The sequence below is a fragment of the Hevea brasiliensis genome, chromosome 16, assembly GCF_030052815.1.
Source record: "Hevea brasiliensis isolate MT/VB/25A 57/8 chromosome 16, ASM3005281v1, whole genome shotgun sequence".
NCBI lineage: Eukaryota > Viridiplantae > Streptophyta > Magnoliopsida > Malpighiales > Euphorbiaceae > Hevea > Hevea brasiliensis.
Genome location: NC_079508.1, coordinates 62,263,803 through 62,274,782, shown reverse-complemented (window position 1 = coordinate 62,274,782; position 10,980 = coordinate 62,263,803). Strand labels below are relative to the sequence as shown.

Sequence of the window (10,980 nt, the reverse complement as noted above, 5' to 3'; positions counted from 1 at the left end):
TAGTTATAACTAAAACTAATTTCTATCAAATTTGATAAAATTTAAAATGGATTTCATAAATTTTAAATAATAATATTTTATGAATTAAAATACACTTATTAAAAAAATTTCTCCCAGTAATTCATTTTTTGTTTGGCCATATATTAATTATATTTAATATTAATTAATATGCCTATATATGTCACACAAAGATGCAAAATACATGCCATGTTTATTTCAGACGGTGTATTATAATTAATATAAGATAAGCTTAAGTTGAATTAAGAAAAATATTAAAAAAATAAAAATAATAAATTAACTTTTTATATATTTATTATTAATACGTGTGGATAACTATATAAAATATTTTATATTTGTCATAAAATTTTAATACTTAAACTTATTATTCATTTAATAATGATAATATTTATGTTATTGTATAAATCTCTTGAGATATGTGAATTCATTTTATATTTGTTATTATATTATTAGTTAATTTGTATATTATTTAATTATTATTATAAATTTACTACGTATGAGAATTTTTTTTATTTTTATAGAAAATTATAATTTTTTAATTTTACTTTTGAGAATAGTTTAAAAAAATGAATACAAATAAAATTTAATTTTAAAATTATAATAAATAATAATTATATAAAATTTAATGAAATTCTCCATGTATATTATACTAAATAATAAAATTAGTTTCAAATGAATTCATAGATTCCAAAATTACCATAGAATTCAACCAAATAAATGAAACTGCGGGCAAAATTTATCCGAGTTTTGCGGGTCGAAACCAGGTGTCGGCGCTTTTACACTCAATGAAGACTACGCTAAACAGTATACGAATGCCAGAAAGGCAGAAGCTAATCCTCTAATACTGTATGGACTCCTAAGCACGCCATTCTTCTTCATCGTCAAATCCACACTGTCCCAGGTAATAAACTCTTTTTTCCATCTACATCTTAATTACTTTGTATATTTTTCTTTTTGGCTTTTTCTCTGGAAAAAATTACTACTTTTCATTCTATTCTTTTCCCTCTGGGTATGGATAAGGCTTTGTTTGTATTTGCATTGTTTGAACCGTACTCATAGGAAGCTTCCTGTGCCATTTTTTTGACACTTTCTGCGATATGATTGAGTGCCACTAGAAAAAAAATGCCACTAAAAACTGAGTCTCCCCTTTACATTTTTGTGTGGTTTGCATTGGCTGATACCAATGCCTTGGAGGGATTTTGGATCTCTTTCCTTCTTCAAGATTTTCATGGGCATCTTTAAGGTTAGTGTGTTTTTGGAGAAGTTTCTTTCCCTTTTTTCTTTAGCCTTGTAACTGTCAAGTATATGGGTTTTTAACATACGTGGATATTGTTTGTTATTTTAGATGTCCTTGCAACTGTCCGGGTTGTATCAATTGTATCAATGATTTTGAGTCCTTTTTTCACTACTCAGAAAATAATAGGGCTAGGTCAAGTAAACGGCTTCATTTTCTTATGCATTCATTTTTCTTCTGTGCAACACATTATTATCTGCTAGAAGTGACAATTTAGCAAAATATATTAATGATATGGAAAAATTCTGGCGAGCATGACAGTCGACTCCTCCTAAAGCAGATAGAAATCATTTTATAACTGTGAGATAATGTGATTGAAATTAATACTTGTATGTATTAATAAGCACTGGATTGCAATTTAACCTCTGCAGACTATGGACAATTTTTCTTCAATCTTTTATTTCACCAAGAACTAGTTTAGATTTGCAATTTTCTCAAATTTAATATAGAATTTTGTATGTCAGCTGTTTGAATGTGCTCCGGTCATGTTTCTTTGTGGCATGTTGAATTTCGTCCAAAGAACAGAGCTCTATATCTGGTTGTTATTTTAATGAAGTAGAGTATTGGAAATGGAACTCTAGAAACAGACCCTTTCCTTTGCACATTTTAGCACGAAGTTGCAGCTCTTAAAGCATGAATCTGCAATTTTTTTTTTAACTAGAAATTCAAGTCTTTTACGATTGCTACATTGCAGTAGTATAGCCCTTCAATTAATTCAAATATTTTACCATTGCAGTAGACAATGGCCCATACATTTGTTCAAATGATGCTTATACTGTGCCCTTTCTTGAGAATTTTGGAGTTTCTGTAAATAACTTAAATAAGCAACAAAGCTTTAATCATACTTTTAACTACCTGATTTTGGCTATTTCTGCCTTTTCCTTTAGCATATAGCATATTTTGACAAGATATGCTTTCATTAAATTTCCATATCTGCTGCTTCTTCTTCTCAAGATGACTTAAATTTCAACTCTCCATCTCATTTATCACTCTTATCGTGCAAACTCAGCTTCATTAACAAATATTTAAAATAAGCAGTGGTGGGCATAGCCTAGTGGTAGCTGCATATATGTTGAACCTAGAAGACTCAGGTTCAACTCCCCACTCCCTCGTCCCCCCTCCCCCCAGATATGTAATAAGAAAATATATTCAAAATAAGCCATAGGTTTAGAAATAGCTCAATAAGGGAATGAGGAAGTAAAGTTTACAGGTTTTGTAAACAGCACATGTCTGTAATGGTTTAACTTTTCTCTAATGGCAATTCCCAAAGCTATTGCCTGCACTTTGGCAAGTAAAAGTGTAGCTATTGGAGGCATTTTTTGATAGCACATTTGTAAATATTTAGTTAGTAAGCTATCGGCTTATTAGATAGAATGGCAATTCAGAGCAGATGCTGGATAAGCTACATGGTAGAGCCAGTTGACGGTTTTAATTGTGGCCAGTGCTTTGGTTTGTTGTCAACTAAATTTTATTTTGGAAGCATGGTGGGTTTAGCAACTTCACTGTGTGTAGAAAGTTTGATAACCTTTAGTTACTTTTAGCCAGTATGATTCATATTTGAAAATCTTATCTTCAACCTTCTGTAAGACCCCATTCCCACATCAGAAAGGGACTAACACTTTAGGGTTAACTCGGGTTAACTTTGCGGTTCTGGCTCTGCCCCAATTGTTAGGCTAGTAGTCCACACAGCCCTAGGTCTTGACAGTGGAATCAGAGTAACCTACCAGTCTGAGTGCAGAACTAAGTGCTACACTGTGGAAATTGGTGGGATCCACCTCTAGAATCCATGGCTTGCCTGGTGGGCCAAGATTATGGGCTATTGACCTATGGTCTGGCCTTGGTGAACGGGATAGGTGATGACAGTTCGTGAGTTTGCTATCATGCTGTAGTTTGAAAAGAATGAAAAACCTTGTCATTCTTTCTGGGATTTTCCTTTGTTTGACCTTCCATGGTGGGACAAAAGGGTGTTAAAGTACATTGAAAACTGTTGGGGAATTATTCTAAACTATTTATTTAGTAGTATGTTTGTAAGTGTTTCACGGACTGAAGAATCTTCATGGTGGCTCTAAGCAGTATTTTATGGTAGCTAACAAGCAAGTAGCTTTGTTTCTTGGGTAACTTATTTTACAGATTGATGAGCAATGGCATGTTCATGATCGAAGTCTTGAATGACTAATGTCATACTGTCATTTCAGTTTTTGCCAATGTCCAATGACAAATTCATGATCGAAGTCTTGAATGACTAATGTAATATTGTCATTTCACTTTTTGCTACTGTCCTTGGGCCCATTAGTAGTGTAACGTATATAAAGCATGATATGCAACATATCAAATAAACATGATTGGCATCATCACTGAGATTTCATGGTGATATAGAATTGTAATTTGGCGTTGTATGCAGTTAATGCAGTTTGCATATTTCCTTAGTTTTCCATTGAGAACTTCATTTAATCCCAAAAGTTGCTAAAAGTGAATCAGAATATGACCAACAAATATTGAAAATAAAATTTGTATCTGAGGTTAAATTTATTGAATTTACGACGGCAATCATACTATTGGTTTACCCTGAGTATTGATTTGTTGGGGTTATCTAGGATGCATCAACTAAGAGGCTGGAGATTACAGCAAATACTTGCCAATCTTTTTCATCTCTTGACCTTGCTTTGATAGAACACAAGAATAAAGAGGTATAGTTTAACTCTTGTGATTTTTATTTGATTAGTGTGGATGAATCTTTACGCATATTATAATGAGACTTTGTACATATAAGCGCCACTTTAAAATTTAACACGTGGTGTGTATTTTCCTCATGCTTTTCTTCTTTTCTTTTAGGGCTAATGGAAAAATTAATTCAAAACTTTAGTCAATTTTTTTTTTTCAATTACATACACCAACTTCAATGTTTTAGCCAATAGTGGCATCCTGGAGGACCCCAACCTGAATGTGTTAATTATCAGGTTAAAAAAAAACACTTTGAACTTGCACCCTTGTATGTCCCGCTCTCTTGTACATTTGAATCTAACCCTGTACCAAGTCTCCCTAATCCACTTGCATCTTTCTTTCTATTGCTTGTTTTTGCCCATACCATTTGCAACTCTAGTTCTACCTCTCCTCACCTCTCTATCTACAATTCTGCGTCGCTTAATCCAATTGCACTTCAGTTGTGCTCCACTTGCACTTTAGGTGCGCAATAATGTGCACTCTGCTTGGTTTTGGTATTCTTGATCATAGCTGATTTTCTTAGCATAAACCAAATTGGTTTTCAGACATTTTTGTGTCAATTCTTAATGTACATCTATACATAACATAAATTGAATTTCTAGTATGATTTTACTAGGAGCTTAATGATGCAGTCAAGGAATATTCAATTCAGGAATTATTTTTATTTAATTTTTTGTTGTAAAATTAGGAAATTTAGATTTCTATTATTTAGGATTATTTAAATCTATTAGTCTTGGTATTTTCCTAGTTAGTATTAATTTAATATTTTCTTACTTTGGGATTCCTAATCCTAGTACTAGTATGTCTAGTTATTATACTATAAGTACCCATGTCATCTAGGTATTTTGGGAGAGTCTATTATGATTATTATTTATTTTAATGCAAAAATTGAGAATTGTTCTCATCCCCTTTTCGAGTATTCTATTGTGTTCTACTTAACTTACACTCTTATTTTGAGTATATATTACATCAAGCAGTACAAGATGAGGGAGGTTCAGCTTGGTTCGCATACCGTGATGTCCCATGGAGTTACAGTTGCTAGGACACACATGCATGATTGGCTTATACTTTTGGTTCTTGTGGTGATAGAGGTCATTCTATATGTTATTCATCCATTTTATCGGTATGTTGGGAAGGATATGATGACAGATCTTAAGTACCCCTTCAAAAGTAATACACTGCCTGTTTGGGCTGTCCCAGTAAGTTCCCTGTCAAATGTGAATGAAAACCTAGATTTACAAGCAAGCAACGTAAGCAACAAAATTGATGGGGTTTCTCTTTTTTGGATAATTAGATATTCGCCATTCTTTTGCCTATGGTGATTTTCCTCATTATCTATTTTCGTAGGAGAGACATCTATGATCTTCATCATGCCATACTAGGTACTAATATCTTCGGTTTCCTTATTTTGTATCTCTCAAAATTTCCATCATACATTCAGTTGTGGTTGTCACTACATAACTGATGCACAAGATTTGTTTACGAATGCAGGCCTTGTATATTCTGTTCTAGTGACAGCTGTCATTACTGATTCAATAAAAAATGCTGTTGGTCGGCCTAGACCTGACTTCTTTTGGCGCTGTTTCCCTGATGGAAAGGATGTATGGTTTTATGGACCTTCTGCTATTTGGTTCATTTGGATTGCAAAAGCTAATATCTAATCATTTTTAGGTATATGATCAATTGGGAAATGTCATATGCCATGGTGATAGAAATGTTATAAAGGAAGGGCATAAGAGCTTTCCAAGCGGACACACGTCATGTAAGTCTATTTTTCACCCTTTTGTGTTGACCAAAAGGAAAAGAAAAATTATTAACAATAAGAGGAATTTTACTCTACTTGGGCTATTAATATTATTATAAACTGAAAAATAGAACAATATTTGTGTATGGATATTGGCATTTTTTTGCTTGGAGAAGCCACTTATAAGTTGAATAAAGTCATGCTTGCTCAACCTTTTTGTTGTTCTGTTAACTTTGTGGCAATTATTTCCATTGTCAGGGTCCTTTGCTGGCCTGGGTTTCTTATCTCTCTACTTATCTGGAAAAATAAAAGCATTTGACCACAGAGGCCATGTTGCAAAGCTATGCATTGTCTTTCTTGCACTAGTAGTTGCTTGTCTTGTTGGCATTTCTCGAGTGGATGACTACTGGCATCATTGGCAGGATGTCTTTGCTGGAGGTCTCTTAGGTTTGTGCCTTTATGCTTTCATTTTAGTCATTCAGATGAAAGTACTGTCCTGTCAAATATGAATCTTAGTGACTTTTGAAGTGGCATCTTTTGCAGGGCTGATAGTGGCTACATTTTGTTACTTGCAGTTCTTCCCTCCGCCATATCATCCTCAAGGTGTGCTCCTCAAGACTCCCTCAGTTTTTGGTGTCCAATAGATTCTAGTATGGTATTGCACTATTTGCTAAGTGCATCATTGATGTCCTTGCAGCTCTTCATTTTATAAGAATTATGAAACGTGGTGGAACAATGAACCTGTTTATTCATTCTTCCCCACCTTTTTCCTCCCAGGAAAAAAATTGGTGAAGAAGTTTTCATGAAGTAGATTGAAGCTATATCCTTTTATCTTGGCTGCACAATTTCTTCAACAATGTAGTTTCCCAACATTTGCATGGATATATAGCAGTTTCCTTAACTGCATCAAGTTGTATGCCCTGTTCATTTTTTCTTCTACTTTGACATAGGTCATTGGTTCTTTTGCTTACCCTTTTGGCAATTTTCAATATGCTTAGGACACATGCAATTAGTACGTGAGAGTGTCAATGAAAATTTGGTATCTTGCACAGATAAATTGAATCTTAAATAGAGTTCTGTTGAATTCTTGCATGGTAAAGTGACCATTCTCTGGTGCCTAAATTTGACAACCTCCCTCTAGCCCCTTTCACATATATAGGCCTAGTTGAATGAACATGTTTGATAAGGAACAAAGCTTTGATTGAACAAATCCATTTGGTATCATGCATCTTCCCTGTTACAGTTTTCTTGTCACTCTAGATGTTGGCTATTATTACATAGGCTACTGCATGTATGCTTTTTCTTGATCTATTTAACATTTTAACATCAAATTAAGGTAATGGAGACCAGGAAATGGCTGATTCATTTTTTAATATTCTGTGGTAAAAGATGTGCTCATTACTGAGAGGTTCAAGGACTGCAATGAGGGTTCTAATGAACCAGGATTCAATCCTTGACAGATATGCCAATATGGCATGCATGTAAAGCAAACTGGCCTGACGCTGCATATTGGATTCCCATGTTTTTGTCTTCAATATGCGAAATTGATACATTCCCAAGTTGTCGTGCAATATTTTAAGTTATGGTATATTCAGTAGTGGTCTTAGTGCTCATGACATGATTACACGCCGTAGACAAATCACCTTGTTGATTCACACAATGATTGTTCTTAAATGGAGATAATCTGAGATTTCTGTATATATCTGTCTGTAGGTTGGGGGCCTTATGCTTACTTTCAGGCATTGGAGGAGTCACGCAGAAGTACACAAGCATCCAGTGCTATAAATCTGCTAAATTCAGAGACAATGGAGGCAGAACCTGGGAATGAAGAAGATGAAAGTAATGGATTTATGGGACTACATCTGGCTCGTAACTCTAGTTTGCCAATGGAAGACGTATAACGTGGAAGTAATTTTCATTAGTGATGTAAAGGCTCGGGATATGGAGTTGGCCAAGACTCTTCTTGTTGACTAGGCGGAGGAAGTTCATCATCGTGAGTTGTTTGCTATCACTGTCCAGAATACCAGTTTGATGGTAGTTCCAAAACTTTCGGCAGCCATAAAAAGCAACAAACGTACTGCAGAATTTCATTTTAATCCAACATTTTGGTTATTTATAACATGTTTGATAAGCAATGCAATAATCGAAGTTTCCATCCGAATTACATATGCTATTTGATTACTTTTTCCATGAGCAATGTGACGAGAGATTACATCATACCATTGTTTTAGTGGTAAACTTGTAGCGATGATTGTATAAGTGATCTAATAACCATGGGTAAATTGCAAAGTTGATGTCTTTTGCGGGATTAATTAAAATTTATATTTGCTTTTATAATAAAATGAATTAAAATAATCCTTAACTTTTGACAGTTTAATCTATTCGTAAAATTTAGCATTTTTTTTCAAGTCTATCACAACTTAGATGAAACAATATGGGAAGATTTAATTTTTCTTTTTCAGTTTTGAAAAAATTTATAATTTCTATTTTCATGGTTAACATCAAGTAATTTTAGATTGCATAAGCCCAGCTAAAGGTGTATTAGTTCATCATCATCTTTTAAAAAGTTTAAAATCAGATGAACCAATTGAATCAATCTATCTGAACTCCCTTTTTTAAATATTTCATTTACCATTATATCACAAATGCGCATTAATTTAATCAAGTCTAAATTCTAAAATCCATGTTATTGACTTTTATGTTCTTGCTAGTCATATCCTAATACCTCAATTTCATTTTCAGACAAATGGATGATGAACAACTGTGAAGAGTTAAAGAAAGATTGCCTTTAAGATTTCCTTCATAAAGAGAGAAAAGTTTGTTCAAGAAAGGTTATGGGTTAGCAACTCTTTGTGAGATTGATTTATGCATTATCGTCTTAGATTCAAAGCAAGGTAGCAAGCATGTCTAGCCAGAGAACTGGCCTGTGGATCCTCAAAAGATTAGGCATAATTCTCAAAAGCTACCAAATGAGAAGCAAGCAAAGAGACTCAATCGACAGTCATATCCTTGACAATTCGGAGGTAAGCAGAACGAGGTTGTTGCTGAATTCTCAGATTTGCGCAAGCAAATATGCCTAGCTGAATATCCCCCATTGGATGAACGCATCAACAGTTACTCAGAGAATGAATTGAAGCTACTTGTTGGCAAACCAGACTCTAAATTGCATAACCATGATGAAAGAAACACAAATTGTGATGCAAACATATCCAAGTCAAAATGGCGTGGAATCGTTTCAAAAAACTCAAAACATTGGTGATAATGTGGAGGACTACAAGCAAAGGAACAATAGCAATCTACATTCAACTGGGCACAATCTATTCCTGATACGAAGCAAATAGATAATCAAGTGCCCAACCACTTCAAAGATGTGTTCATAAGGGTTATCCTTGGATGCTTCCATCCAACCCATATTTTTGGGGAGCTGGCCGCTAACATTGTTGACTGACACCAAAAATTTCATTGAATCTTACTATCTGAGGCTGCACAGAGTAATGATAATCTCCTCAACTGAATGGACCTATGCGCTTGGGACCAGCACCCTGAAGTTGGGAGAATGATGTTCAATAATTTTAATCACAGGTTGAGCTACTTTCCTTCGCCCATGCAACCTATGGCACCTCTTTTGCAGTAACCTAAACGTTTGGTGTTTTTCCTCGAAAGAATACTTCTTAAAAGAGTAAGGCTACTGATATCCTTCAAATGAAGAACAAAGATGCAAAGTATCAGACATGGGATTCTGAAGGAATGATGGCAATATAAATCAAATAAAGCTAGTTATGCTCTATGGTTCCTAGTTAGTATAAATCAAAATGAGAAAGAAATCCCTATACAAATATAATAAGAAATCCCTATACAAATATAATCCCCACCATTAAGCCAAACTCAAATAGTTTTCAGGATTATAATGTTACAAGATTCAATCCCATTAGAGCCTCAAAAAATAAAAGCAAATGTAACGCACATTGGCATGACAATCGATCAAATGAAAAATTCGTAATTTATGTACCTCACCAAATTGCCTTGTTGCCAGAAGCTGACTTCCTCTTATCCATTTGAGACTGCAACGAATCCAAGCTACGACCATAGCCCAGCCCACACCCATATCCGAACCCGAATCCCACACCACAGCCCATGCCGACCCCAAATACTAGCTTAAGATGGTTCCACGGCCAGCCACCATAACCGATACCACCAACCAAACCGAAACCCACCCCAATGCCGCATCCAATCCCTAAGCCACCTCCAGGACCTAACACTGTTTCCTCCAGCTTACGGTAGTTGTCTTGGAGGAATTCAGTTACCGGGGATTGCTTTCCACGGTTCTTGTTATTGTAGTCGTTTACTTTCCAGTTCCAATTGAAGCTGGAATCCTCCGTCTTTCCGTAGCCGTAGGTATGTTTGGTTTTGGTTTTCATAGATGCAAGATGAGGAAAGGATAAGATTATTTGTCAATCGCCGTATCTCTTGTTCTCTACTATCTATTCAAGTGTTTGCTTCAGCACAGTAGCGTATGATATTAGTTGGAGTCTCGACCACGGGCCCGGATCCGACCACATATCACTGTATCGAGAGAAGTTAAAATAAAATTAAAAAAAAAAATCTGTCAATAAATAATAATTGATTAAGCACTTGGTTAATTGGTTTTCGGATGTTGACTAATGATTATTTTAATTAGCGTGACAGCCCACATATTGCATATTTGCATTCGTGCCCTTCATTCCTTAATAATTTAGTGTGTGATGCCAGCAGAACAATATCCAATTGGCGATTTGACAAAACTAGAAAAACCTTTTATATTCTTCTAAGCTCTATCCACGATAAGGCATGACGTTGCTTTTGGCTGTAATGCCTGTGTGATTTGGATTTTGACTATATTCATTTCTTTGAATTGCTTGGAAGACCAGAATTAATGCTTGATCCCTACTCTACATTAAACACTCCTGCCTCAGAGATAGTTAGATTTGTAACCCTTTTCTGCTTCTATCCTTGTAATTATTCAAAATTTTAACCTTAATACTGCATCATAAAAATGTTTTCCTTATAGTAATTTCCTAATCATTGTATGAAAAAATTAATTTCATTGCTTAACAATATCAATAACGATAAATTTTAAAAAAATTAAATTTGATTAAGAAAAGGTTACCACAAAAATTGCAGCTGATGGGAGTAATATTTTTTTATTTTTTAATTTTTTTTAGCT

The 10,980-nt window shown here is 34.5% G+C and overlaps 2 protein-coding genes across 16 annotated transcripts; one reads left to right on the top strand and one right to left on the bottom strand.

The window, feature by feature from the left end:
- The first annotated feature begins 875 nt into the window (after positions 1–875).
- LOC110666821 (putative lipid phosphate phosphatase 3, chloroplastic) lies at positions 876–7,994 on the top strand. 13 transcript variants are annotated; one of them, XR_009144683.1, is made up of 10 exons: positions 986–1,261; positions 3,907–3,999; positions 5,011–5,232; positions 5,328–5,415; positions 5,525–5,634; positions 5,705–5,795; positions 6,036–6,224; positions 6,353–6,380; positions 6,475–6,635; positions 7,491–7,726. XR_009144683.1 is itself a non-coding variant. In XM_058137471.1 (9 exons), exons 3-9 carry the CDS (start codon positions 5,017–5,019, stop codon positions 7,676–7,678), a joined length of 942 nt encoding a protein of 313 aa, XP_057993454.1. In that variant the 5' UTR covers positions 876–919; positions 3,907–3,999; positions 5,011–5,016; the 3' UTR covers positions 7,679–7,994. The 13 variants fall into 13 exon arrangements, 7 of the variants coding, with proteins under 7 accessions (XP_057993454.1, XP_057993453.1, XP_057993450.1 ...); XR_009144684.1 differs by having other exon boundaries at positions 6,475–6,690; positions 7,491–7,631; XR_009144680.1 differs by having other exon boundaries at positions 991–1,261; positions 6,321–6,380.
- A 923-nt stretch (positions 7,995–8,917) lies between these two features.
- Positions 8,918–10,375, bottom strand: LOC110666825 (uncharacterized). 3 transcript variants are annotated; one of them, XR_002497211.2, is made up of 2 exons: positions 9,787–10,375; positions 8,918–9,473 (listed from the first exon to the last, which is right to left on the bottom strand). XR_002497211.2 is itself a non-coding variant. In XM_021827462.2 (2 exons), the coding sequence occupies exons 1-2, from the start codon at positions 10,193–10,195 to the stop codon at positions 9,366–9,368; spliced, it is 504 nt and encodes a 167-aa protein (XP_021683154.1). In that variant the 5' UTR covers positions 10,196–10,348; the 3' UTR covers positions 8,918–9,365. The 3 variants fall into 3 exon arrangements, 2 of the variants coding, with proteins under 2 accessions (XP_021683154.1, XP_021683155.1); XM_021827462.2 differs by having other exon boundaries at positions 8,918–9,465; positions 9,792–10,348; XM_021827463.2 differs by having other exon boundaries at positions 9,792–10,347.
- Between the last annotated feature and the right edge of the window lie 605 nt (positions 10,376–10,980).